Source organism: Buteo buteo, chromosome 18, assembly GCF_964188355.1.
Source record: "Buteo buteo chromosome 18, bButBut1.hap1.1, whole genome shotgun sequence".
NCBI classification, from domain to species: Eukaryota; Metazoa; Chordata; class Aves; order Accipitriformes; family Accipitridae; genus Buteo; species Buteo buteo.
The window spans coordinates 5,213,754-5,231,741 of NC_134188.1; the positions used below are offsets into that span (position 1 = coordinate 5,213,754).

General features: G+C 49.3%; 1 protein-coding gene across 1 annotated transcript in view; it reads left to right on the plus strand.

Annotated features, from left to right (window-relative positions):
• FLT3 (fms related receptor tyrosine kinase 3) overlaps positions 1 to 8,598 on the plus strand; it is a 33,571-nt gene extending 24,973 nt beyond the window's left edge. Inside the window, exons 16-24 of the mRNA XM_075050582.1 lie at positions 1,286 to 1,396; positions 3,450 to 3,603; positions 3,974 to 4,104; positions 4,489 to 4,613; positions 4,971 to 5,093; positions 5,735 to 5,846; positions 5,930 to 6,029; positions 7,371 to 7,476; positions 8,464 to 8,598. Coding sequence (XP_074906683.1) covers positions 1,286 to 1,396; positions 3,450 to 3,603; positions 3,974 to 4,104; positions 4,489 to 4,613; positions 4,971 to 5,093; positions 5,735 to 5,846; positions 5,930 to 6,029; positions 7,371 to 7,476; positions 8,464 to 8,598 — 1,097 coding nt within the window. The remainder of the gene's footprint in view (positions 1 to 1,285; positions 1,397 to 3,449; positions 3,604 to 3,973; positions 4,105 to 4,488; positions 4,614 to 4,970; positions 5,094 to 5,734; positions 5,847 to 5,929; positions 6,030 to 7,370; positions 7,477 to 8,463) is intronic.
• Positions 8,599 to 17,988: the final 9,390 nt, after the last annotated feature.

Sequence of the window (17,988 nt, forward strand, 5' to 3'; positions counted from 1 at the left end):
GTGCTGTCTAGCTGTTGCACTCCCTTCACCTTCTGTGTCTGAGCTACCTTGTTTGCAAAACTTCCAGCACATCTTCCTGTAGTCTTTTCTTCTTGATGACACAAAGGAATTTCTTTCCATCCGTCCTTATGGGTCAGGCTTCTTAAACCTCTAATACTCCTTGCTGCTTTGCTCTGGCCTCTCTCCAAACTGTCTTGACCCCTCATAAAAGCAGTGTCCAGGAGCAAGCCTCCCTGGCAGCAAGCAGAGGAGGAGGGCTGCTTCACTGCATCCCAGGTATCACAACTCTGTTCACAGAATCATAGAATTACAGAATCATTTAAGTTGGAAAAGACCTTTAAGACCATCGAGTCCAACCATTAACGTAACACTGCCAAGTCCACCACTAAACCATGTCCCTAAGCACCACATCTACACATCTTTTAAATACCTCCAGGGGTGGTGACTCCATCACTTCCCTGGGCATCCTGTTCCAATGCTTGACAGCCCTTTTCGGTGAAGAAATTTTTCCTAATATCCAACCTAAACCTCCCCTGGAGCAACCTGAGACCGTTTCCTCTTGTCCTATCGCTTGTTACTTGGGAAAAGAGACTGACCCCCACCTCACCCACCTGTTGGTACGTAATGGGATGAGCTTCACACCAGCACCAGCACGCTGCTCACCTGTTTGCCAGCACAGTCCCTGCCTGCCAGCACTGCCGTCCAGCTCTTCATCCCCTTTTTGCATATGTGCATCAGCTTTACGCTTCCTTGGTCTGCTCCTTTGCGGTTGTCTTTATGGAAATTCAACTCGATCGTTTTGGTTCACATCCCCAGTTCACTGAGATGACGAGGACCAAACGCTTGCTGAAAAACAAGGCTAAAGCTATTACTGAAACACAGCGTGGCCTTCTTAGCTATTGGTTTGCAACTGGTTGCATGCCATATGTCTGTTAAGACTTTTTTTCTTATAGCATTTCTCTCCAGCAGGGCTGACTGCCATTTTTTCTGTGCTTGTGAACACCTTACTACACTGCTGTCATTCCTTGCCAGCCCAAGAATGACAAATATTAACATTTTATGACTGCTTTCCCAAGCATTTAAATGATCCACCCTCACACACACATTTACTTTCCACCTTTGGCTAAATCTTTTTATACTGTACAACAATTTTTTAGGATGTTCCCAAATGTACTGTCAGTCCAATGAATTTGAAATGAAGACTCACATGTGACAAAGCATTGCAACCATTTACATTTTTATTTCTTTGCTGGAGATTTCCAAATCTGTGTTATTACTTTTACAGAAAAACCTGATGCTTCAGAAGAAGATGCTCTAATGTCTGAGCTGAAAATGATGACTCACATTGGAAGCCATGAAAATATTGTGAACTTACTAGGAGCTTGTACTGTGTCAGGTAACTCGCAATTGGGGAAAGGTACCAGTTAAAAACCTCCAGACTAACAAGAAGAGAAATATCAAAAACTGATTCTTGAAAGCAATATTAAAAACATCCAAGCCATAATTAATCACCTATTCGTCAGGCTGCTGTTTCTCTCTTTACCCCTGAATCCTGTCTTTGCCCAACCAATTTTGCTGTTCTGTGCTGGCCCAAAATAAGATGAAGATGAACTGAAAGCAAAGTTAAGGCCATGCATGTGTACAGAAATGAGTCCTTTCTAATTGTACTTGCATGAAGTGATATAACAGCCCTTCTATAGAAGAGGTTTTCCTGTTACAGTGGTGATGGCACCGATACGGGCCAGTTTTTTAAGTGAAAAGGAAAAACTTATCTGGTGTAAGGTACTTTTGTATCCATGTGATTATGTTCAAATAAGAAATCATAAATTATTTTTTTTCTTAAATCGTGTGCCTTGCATACAGTGAGCTTGTAGAAAGAAAGGGGAAAATAACTAAAAGCTAGACAGGAATGAAAAGAAACTGAAAAAGAACAGAGGCGGGTGGGAGGGACACCCAAAGAAAGAGGAAATAAGTGAATAATGAAAAGAGAGAGAACTTTTTTAAAGGATTTAATGTAAAAATAAACTGAAGATGTGAAGAACTAAGGAAAGATGGACTAAGATGAAAGTGGGAAGGTATTATCACTAATTATACACTAAAGTTATTGTGTAACTCATGTTGTCATTGAGGCAACGTACACAGATATTCTTGTCCCACAAACTCCTTCTCTGGCCAGTCCAGCAGCGAACTGGAGCGGATGAAGAGAGGCTAAAGAACACATCACCTTGGGGAAAGGGCAAGGGTTTACCCACTGTTTGTCCATATCATGAATTATAACATCTGCCACTGAAAGACTTGACAGATTTTCTGCCACAGAAATTTTTTACGTCAGAAAGACCAAAGAGAACAGTTAACTCTTGTTTCCCCAGTTTGCATCAACAGCAATACTGTCGTGCAAAGATATTTGAGGCATAAGAGGAAAGCAGAGAAGTAGATTGGTGGTGGTGGCTTTAGCTGGTTTGAAACTATACACGCTGCCGCTGCCTTCTGGAAAATTTGGCGAGATGTGATGGCAGGCAGGAGAGCTGCAGAGAAGAGACCTGCTTAGTCTGGCAGGGTAGGGCAGGAACGCTTCCAGCCTTATCCAAGCCCCGTGTTCAGAAGCATTTACATGGGTCTCAAGACATTCAAATCTATCCTCTGAGAGACTTTACAGGCTTTTTCCAGCATGCCCTGCCTTGCTTGACAGGGCCCTTCTGGCAGAAATGTCCACAAATTCGTAGTCGGTCTTTCTGAGCCAAAAGTGGTGATGACGGTGTAAGACTTTGCAGGGGTGATGTGTGACCGCTCTGAGCTCCTGGGCCATGCGTTCTGCTCCCGCTGGCTTGTCATGGCTGTTCTCTGAGCCTGCCTGGGTGGGGAATTGGAGGTGTTTTTCCTTTCCTGAGAAAGTGGCCTGACCAGTGCTCCACTCAGACACATCCCCTTGCAAGGTCCTTCCCTCCTATAGGTCATCTCAGCAAGCACACTTGGGTTTCAGGTGGCCTTCATGGAAAAAAAAGGGTATTTCTAGAGCATGAAGGTAGCGCAGATAAATGAAAGGGCACAGGTCAAAGGATACCAATTTACACCATTGAGATAATTAGCAGAAATAAAAATCATCTTTTGCTTGAACCACATATGGTTTAGACAATATGTTGCAGCTTTATAGCCTGTGCTGTCCTCCCCAGTGCCATTGGTATGGGGAAGGATCTTTGTGCCTCGACAGGGATTTGCAGTCCGCCTTGGGAGATGCACCACAGGGATGAATCAGCTACACAGACTTTCCAAAGGGACATTACAGTCAGTCAAGATTACCTGCCCATCAGTACAGGTTATCCACCCGGGAAGGGGAGATGCTTGGGATGTGTAATACAGATTAGTCCTGGGAGAGGATGAGGCATCATTAGGGTTTTAATGGGGAGATCGCTATAGATAGCAGGTGGCATTTACATTTCCAACTATTTCAGGACCAATCTACTTGATATTTGAATACTGTTGCTATGGTGACCTTCTAAACTACTTAAGGAGCAAGAGAGAAAAGTTTCACTGGACACTGATGGATATTTTTAAACAGCACAACTTCAGCTTTTACCACAATATCCATTTGGACCAAAATTCCAGGTAAAGCATTCGGCAACAGTTTAATACTTTACAAAGCTACTCTCTCTGTCTCTTTTTAAGCTGCACTCTCAGCTGTGCTGTAAACTGGTGAAATTATTGAATTCTTGACAATGATGTGCCATCACACACTTTAATAAGCAATGGCTTGGGAGGAACTGAGATTTGATTCTCCTTATGATGGAGTCTTCTCACTGGACTGTGAAAGACAAGCAATCTCTTGTTTCTTTTTCCAGTTTTGAGAAGACTCATGTCTGTGCCCAGATTTTTAATAGCAATAACAGATCATGCTTTTTCACTGCAAAATAGTGTATGTGTAGAAGATTATGTGATACACTGTGTGTAACCTTTGAAAATGTGTCATCCACTCTAGGAAGAGAACCCACCTGAAGTACAGTCTGAATACGACTCTATACAGAGAGGATGAATTTGAAATCATACAAAGAAGTCAAAACATGAATGTGACACCTGGATCAAATAGGATTGCGCTGTATTCTGAGGAAGGTAAGACATTAACGGCTTTTATCTCTAGTAATTCTGTTATTATTGTATTTATCACATTATTGATCTAACCAGACTAGATTCAGTGGCACGGGGGTGCCCTTTCTATCATATGTCTCTCTTCCCTCCTGGCAGAAGTTTTGCTGGAGAAGGATTCAACAACACTTAAGACCAGAGGCTTCTGTTTCTGGTCATGCTATATATAGTATTTGAGTATTAAAGTACCCTTTCCTTTATTTTGTGTCTGAGCAAAGGATGCAAAAGAAGGATGCTCTTTGTGCTGTTGTTCTTGGTAGGAGCACATGAAAATCCTTATGAAAGTGAGTAGAATTAATCAGAGAGTGAGGAAGACCATGGAAAACTCATACTCCTGACTATTTTTCACAGACAAAATTAAGCATGCAAGCAGACAGATGGATGAAGAAGAGGATTTTAATGTGCTCACTTTTGAAGACCTTCTTTGCTTCTCTTACCAAGTTGCCAAAGGAATGGAGTTTCTTGGGTCCAAATCGGTATGGTGAAGGGTAACAAACTGTTTAGATCGAAAAGACGGCAAAAATACATGTGTCTATAAAAGTCAGGCTGAGGAACAGAGCCACACAGTGGCAGGCTTGAACTATACCACCTTCCCCAGCTTTATGTCCGTCTTGCAATATTAGACGTGGCCCTCAGTAAGAAGCGGCTGCACGCTTCTGCCTGCTCTGGTCCTGTCCCTTGTCACGAGCAACCGGGGACTGTCCAGCTTGTTCATTCTCCGAACTGCTTAAGTGGAAAGAGGCAGCAATTCAGAGAGCTCTGTGTGAGACCAGGGAATTACATCTTTCTGATACCGAATGCTGCAGAGCGTTAACCATTCCTTTCCTTCTAAGTGCATTCACAGAGACCTCGCTGCCCGGAATATACTAGTGACCCATGGAAAAGTGGTGAAAATATGTGACTTCGGCCTTGCCAGAGATGTAGTGAACAACTCCGACTACATTGTCAGGGGCAACGTGAGTTCCTGAGTGCTCTCTATTTTGCATACTGTGGTAAGAATGATAAGGAACCAAGAAAGTAAAGCTTTTAATTTTCAAATTCCTTGTTAGCTTTATAGATATCTGTACAGGCAGTGCAGAAATCTCCCTTTTTCCTACCCTTGGCAAATTCAGATTCTTAGCTTATAATTAACCTAATCAAGCTAGTACTGTAAATGAGATGGTACCCGTGTGCTTTCTAAAGCACACTGAAATCCGTCAATGGAAAATGCTGGGAATTACTTACTGTTATGGACAGTAATAGCATAGGGACAGTAGCATATGTGTGGGGTACAGCCGATCCTCCGGCTGTACGATGAAGTACAGAGTGGACATCTCCATCCGAGCTACTCACTCTGGAAGTCAGAGGAGGAAAGGGGGCTGTTTCAGGGCTGAGCTCATCTCCTCCTTCAATAGTCATCTAAAATGGATGAGATGAATTGGCTCCTGAGAAGTGCCTAATTCTCTCTTTAAGGGAAATTTAAAGGGGCTGCTGAGGGAGGCCCAGCTTTTCACGGTAGCACACATGAACTGATCCTGCTCAAGCAGTGAGAACTAGTGAGACATCCAGAAACCCCGTGTCACAGCATGACCTGGCCTCCTTTCCCCTGTCTGTACAGGCTCGTTTGCCAGTTAAGTGGATGGCTCCTGAAAGCTTATTTGAGAGGACGTACACAATGAAGAGTGATGTCTGGTCTTATGGAATATTACTGTGGGAAATATTCTCTTTGGGTATGTTCTGTAATGCAACAAAAGAGCACTGCTTGGTTTTGGCAACTTCTGAATTAACATGTATTCCCCAATATTTTCCGTAGGTGTAAATCCCTACCCTGGTATTCAAGTTGATACAAAATTCTACAAATTAATACAAAGTGGATTTAAAATGGACCCACCGTATTATGCTACAAAAGATGTGTAAGTATATTTTCTGAGTGATGCACAGCGTGGGTATTTATATTTACTAGGTCACTGTTTGTATGACCTTTGATTTATTGTACACTGTACTTTGCTCAAAAACAATCACACAAGGTGAAATATTCCTCTAGCTCTGAAAAAGGCTGCTTGATCCTGCAGGTTTTGTCCTACAGTGTTGAAGTGATCAACACTGAAGGTTATGTGTGTTTGAAAGGACTAATTTATTATCTTTATTTAATTGGGCCTTCCTTTCCCAGGGAACTTCTTGTTCTCAGATCACAGATTTGTTTTTTCTTTTCAGGGTTTTGTTTTTGTTTTTGTTTTTATTATTTTTGCAAAAGCTATGTTATACCATATTAATTTTGGATAGTAACTAAATCTTTGGTGATTTTTTTCCTAAACTTTCTTTTTGTTTTTTTTAATTGAGCTTTAGCATGTTTAATTCAGGCCCAGGAGGCTAGGGATCCTCTTAGAGAAATACCCTGCTAAGGAAGAGTTGGCAGGAGCTATTCCTGTGCTCTCAGCACATGATTTTCTGCCTATGCCTGGGTGGACTCTGCCTAGAGGTGGACCCCAGGGGACAAGAGAAGAGAAGGTGATGGGGACCTACGAGACCTGGAGCATGGAGGAAAGGGAAGGACTTTGGGTGGTCTGAGCTCTTCTGGCAGATATTTCATAGATGGTCTAGGGACTCAGTGCCTTGCTATGACACTACACTGTTCTCATCCTCTCCATGTAAAGAATGTAATGACATTAAAGGTGCAGGTGAATCTGACAGATTGACCCATGAAAGGTTGCTGTGGGGCTTATAAACGTCAGGGAACCTAGTGACCTAGTAAGTTTGCAAGGAACTCTAGCAGATAGGCACTGCACTGGTCCCTGATGAAGCTGCAAAATCTCTGAGGTGGCATTTAAACTGCAGAAAGGTTTTTGTGATGTCACATTACATAAAAAGACTCACTGTTGAAAAGTGTCCTCAAGACTATAGAGTCCACAAGGTGCAGGTTCAGCCCCAGAGACAGACAGGAATTGTCTTCCAACCATTTTCTGTATGGAAGCTGGAAAACAAGGTTAGCATGCCAGCATGTGCCAGCCAGGGTGAAATCCTGGCCCCAGACCTATGAGGAGGATTTTACTAACGACTCTGGTAAAGCCATGTTCTTCATTTCACCCTTTGTCCTTATTTTTCTGTATCTTTTCCTCTGATGCAAGACACTAAATCTGGCCTCTTTCTAGAAAATCATTCTGGTGATTCCCATCCAAATTCTGCACTTCAGGTAAGTCACTTATAGAGAGTCCAACAGCTAACACGTTTTCTGTACCACCTCTTTGGTCCTACAGCTATCGCGTGATGCAGTCCTGTTGGGCCCTTGACTCCAGAAAAAGACCCTCTTTTTCGTGGCTGGTTTCCTCTCTTGCCTGTCAGCTGTCTGAGGCAGAAGGAGCAGTAAGTAAACACAGAAAGAAGAAAAAAGTTATTTTTTTTTTTTTTTATGTAGCCCCATAGATCACAATGAGCTGAGAAATAGTCTGTTTTCTATTCAAGTGCACCACTGTGCTATGGAAACATTTCCCATGGATCTATGTAAGAGTTTGGGGATGTTTTTTTCTGCCGTCAGAAGGAATCCTGACCTCCCTGATGAGGATATCTTTCCTCCCACTGCCTGCACTGGGACTCTGGAAGGCTGAAATCTCTCAGCCTGTGCTATGGGAATGTGCTTCCCTTGCGCAGGAGCCGGTGCAGTTGGCTTTGGTGGTGCTGATAGCTGCCATTGGAGGGGAGCTGAGCCTGGGCTACCTGCCAGGGATCTCATGGGGGTCACCAGAAGTACGTGCTGCCACGTCCTCCCAGACGGAAGGCCCTATGTCAATCTCAAAGGTCAGAATAACAAGCAGGATTTGAGGAAGTCATAGTCCATCCTTACCAGACGGTGGTCTCTTCCTCAGGGAGGATAAGCAGCTCCTTTCTAAACTACCGATTCCTACCTGGGTATCGACTCTGGGCTAGACACACTATTTCCCAGTGCACTGTCCCTGCGAACCTTTTGGTGTGCGGGGAGCTATGAACCACTCTTGCCTTTGCAGCCTTGAGCCTCTCTGCAGGCTGTTAACCTGGCAGAAGCTGTCAAGTGTAGAGGCAAACTAACGAGCAACTTCAAAGCACTGTACCTGGAAGAAAAATTACTCCTTTGCTGTCCAATGCCCTTCCTCAACCCAGCTCTTTTGGGCTGGATTAGATCCATCTCACTCAGGCAGTTGTCTGGGCTCCCTCTGGAGTCAGTGGGAAGGAAATGGGCAGATATAAGAGTGGTTCTCCCTCAAGAGGAGGTGAGCTGTACCTTTGCAAGTGCCTGCTTCACAGGGAGAAAAGCAGTTTTCCAAGTACAGTAAGTAATAACAGAAGATATCTTTTATTTCCTCTTCCCAATTCTAGGTTTACCAGAATACGAAGAAGAATGTTTCTACGCACATTTTCAGCATCAAAACTAAACCACGTGTAAGCAGGGATGAGGAATCTCTGCTGTCCCCGACTGTGCTCCAGCATGAAGATTCTGAGGTTGAAAAATAATTTGGGTTCTGGATTTGATCTCAGTATTTTCATAAACTCTGTGTAGCATAAATGTTTCATATGACCACTAAGAAAAGAAAATATTTCCAACTGCTGCTCTATTCACATTTCTTATGGGCCAGTCCATATTTGTGTTACTTTGAGGAGAAGACACAATTCATTTCTTTGAATTCAGCAAACACATCTATCGCAAGACAGAAGCAATGGTCTTTTCTCTGTCTCTCTACAACTGGATATCTATTTTCCTGGTTTTATGTAAATAGCGTCTAATCGGTGCATTGAATACAGACTGTTCTTGCCACATTGCACGCAAACACAGGAAAATCCATGGGTTTTTAGTCGATGTTTACAAGCACAGACGATGCATCTGAAGAGAACTGGCGTGATTTCCAGAAGTGCTACTCACCTCTGCATCTCCAGATGTCAGCAAGTGTTGGAAAAAAAGGCCATTGGAGTAGCCAACTTTAGATGCCCAAATTTGAAAATATCAGCCTTGTTTTACAAGGAACTATAAATCTGAGTGTGTGTAACTCTCTTATCCTGAACACCTCCATTGCTGTGAAGTTCCCAACAGGTGTCCGGCTCAGGCGAGTTCATTTCATCGAGCGTTAGGTACTCGGGTGGTCTCTAGTCATCCAGGCTACATTCTGCACCTGCTGACGAGAGCTAGGGACCTACAGTGAGTGATTCCTTTCTACCTAAAATAGGCATCTAAAACAAGCAGGAGGAGTGGTATTTGAAGATGACCTTCTGCCTCTCTGCTCTGGAAAATCCAGATGGCAGACTCCAACTGGAAGTCTCACTTTGACTGAGTTATAGCTAATTCCATTCTTTGGGCTTTGTGTGTTTTAATATCAAATAAAAATGTTTAATTTAAAAGAAATTATCTTCTGTAGCAATTTAGGAGTGTCATATCATCACTCCCAATTCCCAGAAGTTAGCCTGGGTGTATGAACCCTGCTGCAATAAAATGTGAGTACATCTCTAACTTTCTCCCAGACTCTCAGGACAATAACCAGAGGCTCGATGAGTTTTTAATATAGATAAAAAGACACGTTATTTTCATGATGAGGTTTGGGGATTTGTAAATACAGCTTTCATAATGATTAACAGGATACCTTTGTGTATATCACAGTGAATCAAGATGAGAATACACTGGTTAATAGTTTTCTTCTCTTTTACATTTTACAAGATGCTAACTGCAGTTAGGATTTACAGTAGCAAGTGTTATAAGTGAATAACTGTTTGGGTAGAATATGCTATCACATAAGTTGACCTGCTCTTTACTAACATTGCCTGAAAATAATTAACATTGTAATACAGTGATTATGATTTGTATAGTTTTGTTAACATTGTTGAATTAGCAAGGAAGCATTGATTTTTTTAATTAGATATAAACTGCTGAAGAATAATTTAGAAATATGAAGATAGAAATAAAACTTTAACATTGCATTTTCTGGAAAATGTATATGACTTTTAACATACTCATAAAAAAATTTTCAAAGTGTTCAGCAACGAGATGTCACTGTTCAGCACTGTCAGATGTCACCGTTAAGACACAGCCTGCACCGGCTGGAAAGTGAGTTGAGCGTCTTGTGCAGACAGGAGTTTTCAGCCCTCAGAGCTAGAGGAGCTTAATGCTGAACTGATTGCATCCAAGTCTAGCTGGCCCTGGAAGCTAAGCAGATGTGAATTTGGCTCATAGAGGAGCAGATGGGAATCCCATGTGTTTTAAAACATGCCAGGGAGTTGTGTCAATGTTTTTCCACTGGATTAAAAAAAGGAGTGGACAGACATAATCTGGCCCCATCATCGCTACTGAGCTGAGACTCAGGAATGTAGAGGCAAATGGAGAATCTTGGCGCTAACACAAACTCCTCGTGATGCACATGTGAAAAGCAGCTCAGGCAACACAGCACTCCGTGAAAAAGTACGGTCAGGAGAAAGACCCTCCTGTAAGGGCTGGACACGTGGACCGTTGTGCATCTGCTTCTCCACACAGCGGAGAGGGTTGGAACAAAGCTACAGGAGGTTTTCAGTGAAAAATAATATCTTTTAGGAGCACATTTCCTTTCCAGGACGCTTCCGACAGAGCTGGTCCATTCCTGAGGTTTGTGCAGAGCCACAGCCAGTGCTGTTTAAGGAGCCATTTCATGACTCTTGAAGGAAAATGCCCACATTTCTCTTGTTAGGACCCAGACCCCTGCTCCCTAAACTCTGGAGCAGGTTTGCTGGAGAAAGTGCTAAATTCCCCCTGTAGTGAATGGAGAGAGTTAAGCTTATTTGAAGACCTCCAGCAGAGACGCCATTAGTCTAAGCTAGATGCATGGAGTTAGGCAGAGCCTGACAAGGATTCAGTAATCATTAAGCTGGGAAGAAGAGGAACAGAAGGGGTTGAGGTCAGCTACGGGTGCGGAGTGCCCCTCTCCTCGTTAGCACTAACAGCAAGAGCAAGAAAGAAACCTTTGACAACCCCCACCGCAAGACAAGGCGCCTTGAGGAATCGGCCTTAATTTTCTTTCCCGTTTTCCCTCCCGAAGAACCCTCCGGAGCCAGCAGCCTTCTCCCAAAGGGACCTCCCCGTGGGATGCCCCCACCCGGGACGCCGCGGTCCCCATACCGCAACCGGCACTAGATGGAGCCCCGTCACCAGTGGAGAGGGGACCGGGGGGGGGAGCACCAGGAAACGGGACGGGGCTTGGCAGAAGGTCCTGGGCCAGCCCAGAGCTACGGGAACCCCGGGGGGAGCAGGGCTGGGGATGGTGGGGCCGGACACTGGGAATCCACGGCCAAAATCCTTCTCGGAGCATTGAGGGGATGAGGCAGGCACCCGGCGAGAAGCAGCGTCCAGCTCAAGAGAAACCAGAGGCGTTGCTCCAATGCATCTCGCCACAGGTTTGGGATAGCTGGGGTGGGCTCTCCGAGGTCCCTCTGGGAGAAGCTGGGGCTAATTGTGCATTAAATCAGAAAAAGAGAGCCGAAGTGACCCTGTCCCGCAGGCTGGCAGTGGCTGTCGGTCCGCATGTTCATGGAGGGATCTGTGAAAGGGGATGAAGTAATCCAAGGTCATATTTGCTACAGAGCTGTTTGCAGATAGGTTGTTTTCTAGGTGGCCACACTTCTGCTGGAAAATATTTTGGGGGTGTAAAAATCAAAGCAGGCTGAAGATGACTGGGTTAGGGCATTCCCCATGCAGCTGGGCACACCAGATCTCAGCCCCCTTCTCCCGGACACCGAACTAGGTGAAGTAGCCAGTGGCACAGGGCTCCCTATTCCTCGCTAAATGCACTGCTGCCTCTTTCCCTCCTCCATCAATGACTAATTAATTAGGCCATGCAAAGTAAACCAGCTTTAAAAAGAGGCACAAAAAGACCCACCCAGACTCATGGTTGAGGAGACCACGAATGACTTCAGAAAGAGGTGGGACCCTGGCTGAGCATCTCAGCGCTGTGGTGTGGTGGGGAAGGAGTCCCTGCTAGCCGGACTGTCTGAGACCTGGGCTGGATTTGTGCTTCCTGACATATTTTCCTGTGGATGAGATAAAACGGGGTGGGGGGAGCTGCTCAGATCAGGGATCCTGCCTTACAGGTCACTGCCACATTAAAATTTAGGGGTTTATGGCTGTGCTGGAAAACTGATAGAGCAACACTCCTAGCAGAAGTGTAGGTGCCTTGGGGTACAGTCCGGATCAGGTCTCAGCTGAGAAGGGATTTTGAAGACCCGTGTTCTGGAGAGAGGTGGAAAAGCTGTGGTGCTCCTGTGGCCACCTCCACAGAGGCCCATGAAGACTGTGGTAGGATTCAGTTCATTTAGATACCGCTTAGTTCGGATGAAAACCCATGGGAGATCCTGGCAGTGACCCACTCCTCCTGCCATGTGCTACCTACACCTAGTCGTGACCCTTTGCACCGCAGCTAAGCTTTGGCACTTACCTGTGGCTGCCCATATGTGCCCAGAGGTGCCTCTTCCCAGCTGCACGACGGTTCCCCTCCTGCCATGCCCTATGCCGTGGGGACATCACTGTCTTCCAGCTGAAGGCACCCAGAAGTTACTTCTAATGACAGCCCTCCAGTCCCATGACATCCCCATCCTCAGAAGAAGGTTGGAGGCTTCAGATCCTACAAAGAAGGAGGTGCCTACCTCTACTTTCCACCGTATTTCTCCTGGAGAAGTGACTACCTACCTGATGTGGACTGGGATCTCCTTTGGGAAAGCATCCTGTGCCTGGGGGTGTCCTGGCTGCAGGGGGGCTGTGGAGCTAAACCCAAGTGGAGCCGGACTGGTCCCCAGGAGCTGAGCCACGAAGGCAGCAGCCAGAGGATGGCAGTGTGGGCCACAGCCGGGAGCCTGGCCCTGAGATCTGGGCCTGGCCCTACCTTTCACTCCTTCGGGAGCCTCTTTTCAGAGGAGAAAAAAATGGGGTGAGAGTCCCCTTCCCTCCCAGGAACTAGAAGAAGACAGCTGGGAGCAAATGGGAGGTGGTGGAGAGCAGTCAGGCACCAGTTTCTCCTTGGAGCCAAAAGGACTGAGGTTTGGTTTGGTTTGGAGGGAACAGGTTTGCCTGCAGAGGAAGAAGAGTCTTCCTCTGCCTTCTTACGGCCCCAGAATAGAGACAAGGTCCCATGTGGGAACCTCAGCCTGCTCCCTGCCAGGCCAAGGAAGCGCTTGGCACCTGCCTGCCTTGGACTCCCCCATTGCCTGGCGTGAAATATTATCCACCAAACCCCACGGCCCTGCAGGGTTGTGTACGGTTACAGCCTTTGAAACCTTCGGCCTCGCAAACAACAAACCGTCTACGCGGGCCAGAGTCACCCTTGTGCCTCTGCTGACTGTACAGGTTTGCTGGATCGGACCCGCCGTGAAACGCAGGCTGAGACTGTGGTACGGGGCAGCTACCCCGTAGAGTCTTGCCGCGGAAAGCTCTGGAGTGGTGGTGGGGGGATAAATCGGCAGGACTGGCCCCCCTGAGACGTGTGGGAGGACACGGCCACGGGGCGTGCATCACCTCCCTGCCAAGGTTACATTTCAAAGCTGGGAGATGTCGGAAATGAATCAGGGAGGAAGGCAATGAAGACATCGGCCTTTATATTGCCTTTGGGGCGTGGGGTGTGGGGGGGGATAGCCCGGGGGCCTTGCTGGTGGCAAACGTGTGCAAACCATTTTGCAGCTGGAATTCCACGTTTTGCTTGGCGTGGGACTCGACACGTGCGTTAGTGGCACCGTCCCACCAGCTGGACCAGGGCCTGTGGTTTTCCCGGGAGCGGCGTGGCTCTGGGTGAAGACTGGGGGGACCGGAGGGCACCCCGGGGTGGGGTAGGGGGGGTGGCTGTCCTTTGGGAGGGGGCAAGGGCGATAGCAGCGGAGCCCTGGGCTCCCTTCCCGGGAGTGGGACCGCCACCGCCCCCGCACGCTGCCTGCAGACGGTTGGGGAGTGTGCTGCTGCGGCTTTCCTTCCCCTTGCCATTAAAAAAAAGATTTTTTTTTTTTAATTAAAAAAATTAAAAAATCCAGCCGAGGTGGATTTCGCCGGCCAGCAGAGGTGTCCCGGGGGGGGCTGGCTTCCCCCCCCCCCCGTCCCTTCTTCCTTCCCAGCAACTCGAATCCGCTCGGGAGAGAGAGTTTAGCATCTAACCCGCTCCTAGAGGCATGTGCTTAAACAAGCCGAGTATCAACCCCACGATAAAAGTATTGGGTTATTCTGCGACGTAATCTACATCAAAGCCTCGGGGGCTGCCGGCTTGAAAAGATCCAAGATGTTTTCTAAGTCCTTATCATGTCTGTGCTTAGGGGGAGTCATAAATTCCACAGGTCGGACTAACTAACACACGATTCCTCCTTCCCTTCTCTCTCCTCGGCCACCAAAGGGCTTTCAAGCAGGCTTTTTTTTTTTTTTTCTTTTTTTTTTTACCTTGCAAACAAAGCTCCCGGTTCCGTGTCGTTAAGGTGGGGGGAGAGGGGAGGATCCCCCCCCCCTCCCGAGCTTCTCCTAAGTGACAGAAAAAGAAATTCCTTAAACCAGAAAACGATTAGAAATAAAGAAGAAGGTGAATTCGCATCCCCGGGGATGCGGGGGTCCCGGCAATCGGTGGAGGAGGGACCGCGGGGGCTGCTCGGCCCGTCCCGGGGCTTACGGGGAATTCTCTGGCCCCGGACCGGGGTCCCCCGGACCATGTTGCCCTCCCCGTTAACCCCCCAGTCAGCCCCAGTCCCGGGGGTCCAGGAGACGACGGGCGCTGGCTCCCAAGCGAGGTGTCCGCTCCAGACCCGGGGAGCACCGGGCACCGGGAACCGGGCACAGAGCACCGGGCACCGGGCACCGGGGACCGGGCACCGGGCACCGGGCAGGCAGATCCCCTCGGAAATAATTATTTCAGTTTAAGAAGTAAGGCTGGGGCTGAAGGAGAAAGGCGGGAGGGGGGGGCGGTGTCTACCGGGGCCGGAGCCCCGTGTTGAACGGTCCTTTGGTGAAAATACGGGGGTCAGCATGGGGGGGAGGGGGGAGAAAAAAAAAGATATTTCCCTCCAAACGGTGTCTCCGACCAGGCACTTGTCAGCTTGAGAGGCGTTGGGTGGCAGTTCCCCGCTCAGAATCTAACGAAATAGAGGGGGGAAAAACCAAACCAAACAACCCCCCCCCAAAAAAAAAAACCCAAACCCAAAAAAACCCCGAAGGAAGCAAAGAGGGAGAGATCAGGGCTTTACCGGCGCTCTGATCTCGGGGTCCGGTCCCGGGATCCCCGCTTTTTTCCCGGAGCCGGCGGGAGGACCCGGGAGGGAGGCAGGGAAGGAGCGGGAGTCACCCAGGCTCGGGATGTGCGCGGCTCGGGATCCCTCTTATTTTAAGAAAAGAGGGTCCCGGGGGCAAAACCTGTCTCTCCTCCGCGGGGGCCACGGGCTTTGTCCTTCGCCGCCGCCGGAGCCCCGGCGTTTTCGTCCGTCCCCGCTGGCGGCGGCCCCCAGCCCCACCAGTTCGGGCTGCCGTCGGGTGTCCCCCCCCAAAGCGGTGTCACCTGCCTGCCACGGACTCGTGGATGGAGCTTTAGACACCGACCCGGGCTGGTTCGGGGTTTGTCGGGGGTTTGGGGAGTTTTTAGTAAAACGCGGTCAGAGTTTTGTCGTTTTAATGGTCCCTTCCTCCGTTTATGGCATCATCAAATTCACATCCGCATAGATCGGCTGTGTCGGGGCTTATCGGGAGAGGCGATTACACTGAAGGGTATTTCTTTTCCAGAGTTATTTTCAGTCTCCTGCGGCAGAAAGGGGTGGGTGAGGGGGTTGCAAGCCCGGCTCCTTCTCCCCGTTACCCCACTAGCGGGCCGGGGGTAAGGCGTGATGGTGGGAAGGGGCAGCAGGGAGGAAAAAAATCCCCTCCGGAGAAGGCGGCTGGCAGGCGTGTGTGTGTGTCCCCGCATCCCTGCTGTTGTGCTGCTGCTACCGTCGGGTCGCAACAGCGACTGTCGGCGACAGTCTGCGAAGGAAAAATGACGGTGTGGGCGCAGGCACTGCGTTACCGGTCGTGTGCTGGGGGGGGGGGGGGACGGGACCCCGTTCCTCGCAGCCCGGGTACCCACAGCGGCTCCGAGGGGGCCGCCCGGGGGCTTTTCACCGGAGCGATGCTCCGTCCTTCCTCCCCTGAGTGTCCCGGGACCACTGACACGGGACCTTCCCGGCTAGTGTAGGAGACATGGCCGAATGAGTCCCACTCGTGTTAAAGCACAGCTCAGCACCAAAGGGCCCGGTGGAAGGGGGTGGTGAAGGAGAGGGAGATTTTCAGGGAGTGGGGATGGGAAGATCTGCCTTTGCAGAACTGAAATCCTCCCTCAGCCGCAAAACGCGGCGTTTCAGTGACCTAAGGGAGGGACACTCCTCAGTCTGCAAAACAGCCACCCACGGGGAAGGAAAAATACCCCTGGGACACGGCCACCCGGGTCTCCCTCACGGAAGCCCCGGGACACGCGTGGGGGAGCCCCGGCAGACGGTCAGTGCTGCGCTGCTCCGGCGAACCGTGCTGGGCAAACGGGGGGGACGCTCCCGTCCCCATCCTTTTTTTTTTTTTTTTTTTTTTTTTTTCTCGGCGGGTGAAAAGTTTCCTCGCTGTGTCATGGGAAAAGATGCGAATATGCAAACGTCGTCTGGCATTGTCCCCGCTCAGGGTGAAAAGTTAAAGCATAAAAGCGGCGGGGGGAAGCTGAGAGGGGGTCGTCTCTTCAAAGGGGGCTGCCTGGCTCGGGGGAGCCGGTTGCCTCTCGCCCAGGAGCCGCCCTTCCAGGGCCAGCATTTCCAGCGGGTTTCCAAGGCGTCGGGGGTGGGAAAAAGCGAATGTGCGTGGAGGGACAGGGCGCCGAGTTCTCCGTGGGCTCGGCCGCGCTACGGCGAGGGAATGGCCCCGCGGGGTGGTGGGCTCCGGGGCAGAGGCGGGTGGTCCCCTGGCTCGGTACCCAAGCCCCTGCGGACGGAGGGATGCTCGGGCATCCCTCGAGCAGTGGGTCCCGAGGGCAGCGGGTGTTTTAAGCGAAGGTGCCCCCGGTACCGGGGCCCTCGGGAGTCTGGGGAAATGGGGGGGGGTGGGCAGCGCCTGCCTTCGAAGTTCTGCAGGCGCCCACTCGGGGGGGAAGGAGGCAGCACCCTAGGAGGGGTGGGGGGGGTGGGGGGATTTCTCCTCTTACCTCTCCTTCATCGCCCGTGACCGAGTGGGAGCGGGTGGGAAGCGCGTTAGAAAAAGCAGTAGGCCGTCGCGGTGGGGTTTGTTGCTTAAAACAACGGCGACAAAATGGCTTTGTGGATTTTTAATCAAAAACTCCCTCCTCCTCCGCCCCTTCCCCCCCCCCCCCCCCCAGCCCCAAGCACGGAGAAGAGCTGGTTAAAGTGCTGCCTGCAGATCGGCCGCCATCCCCGGCTCCCATATTCCCACCCTCGCCCTTAGATCTCCCTCCCTGTCTTTTGCAAGTCTCTTGATTTCATCCTTTGAACCTGTGATTGGAGGTTAAAGTGCACCAGGTTGCAATGGAAGGAGGAAGCTCTTAAACAATAAAGGCTTGAATATTTAGCTGTGATCAGGTCGCTGCCCTCTCCTTATCTTTTTAAATGCAAATCGTCTTTTAGGGGTAGTAGCTATATACCCAGCGCCTCTCCACGTCACCTGCCTTTGGTGTGTCTGGGCCATTCCCTAATAGAGCCTTGTAAACAATCGTTAATCATGTAAGTGCTGCCGGCCCATTGCATTGGGACCGGGAGCGCGGAGCGCAGCTCGGGGCCGCGGTCCGTCCCCCCCCCCCGCCCCTCTCCCCGCTCCCCGCTCCCCGCCCCGGGCAGCCCGTCCCCAGGCAGCGGGCGGGTCGCTGCCAGAGCCCCGAGCAACATGCCGAGAGCCACCGCCGGGGCTCCGCCAGC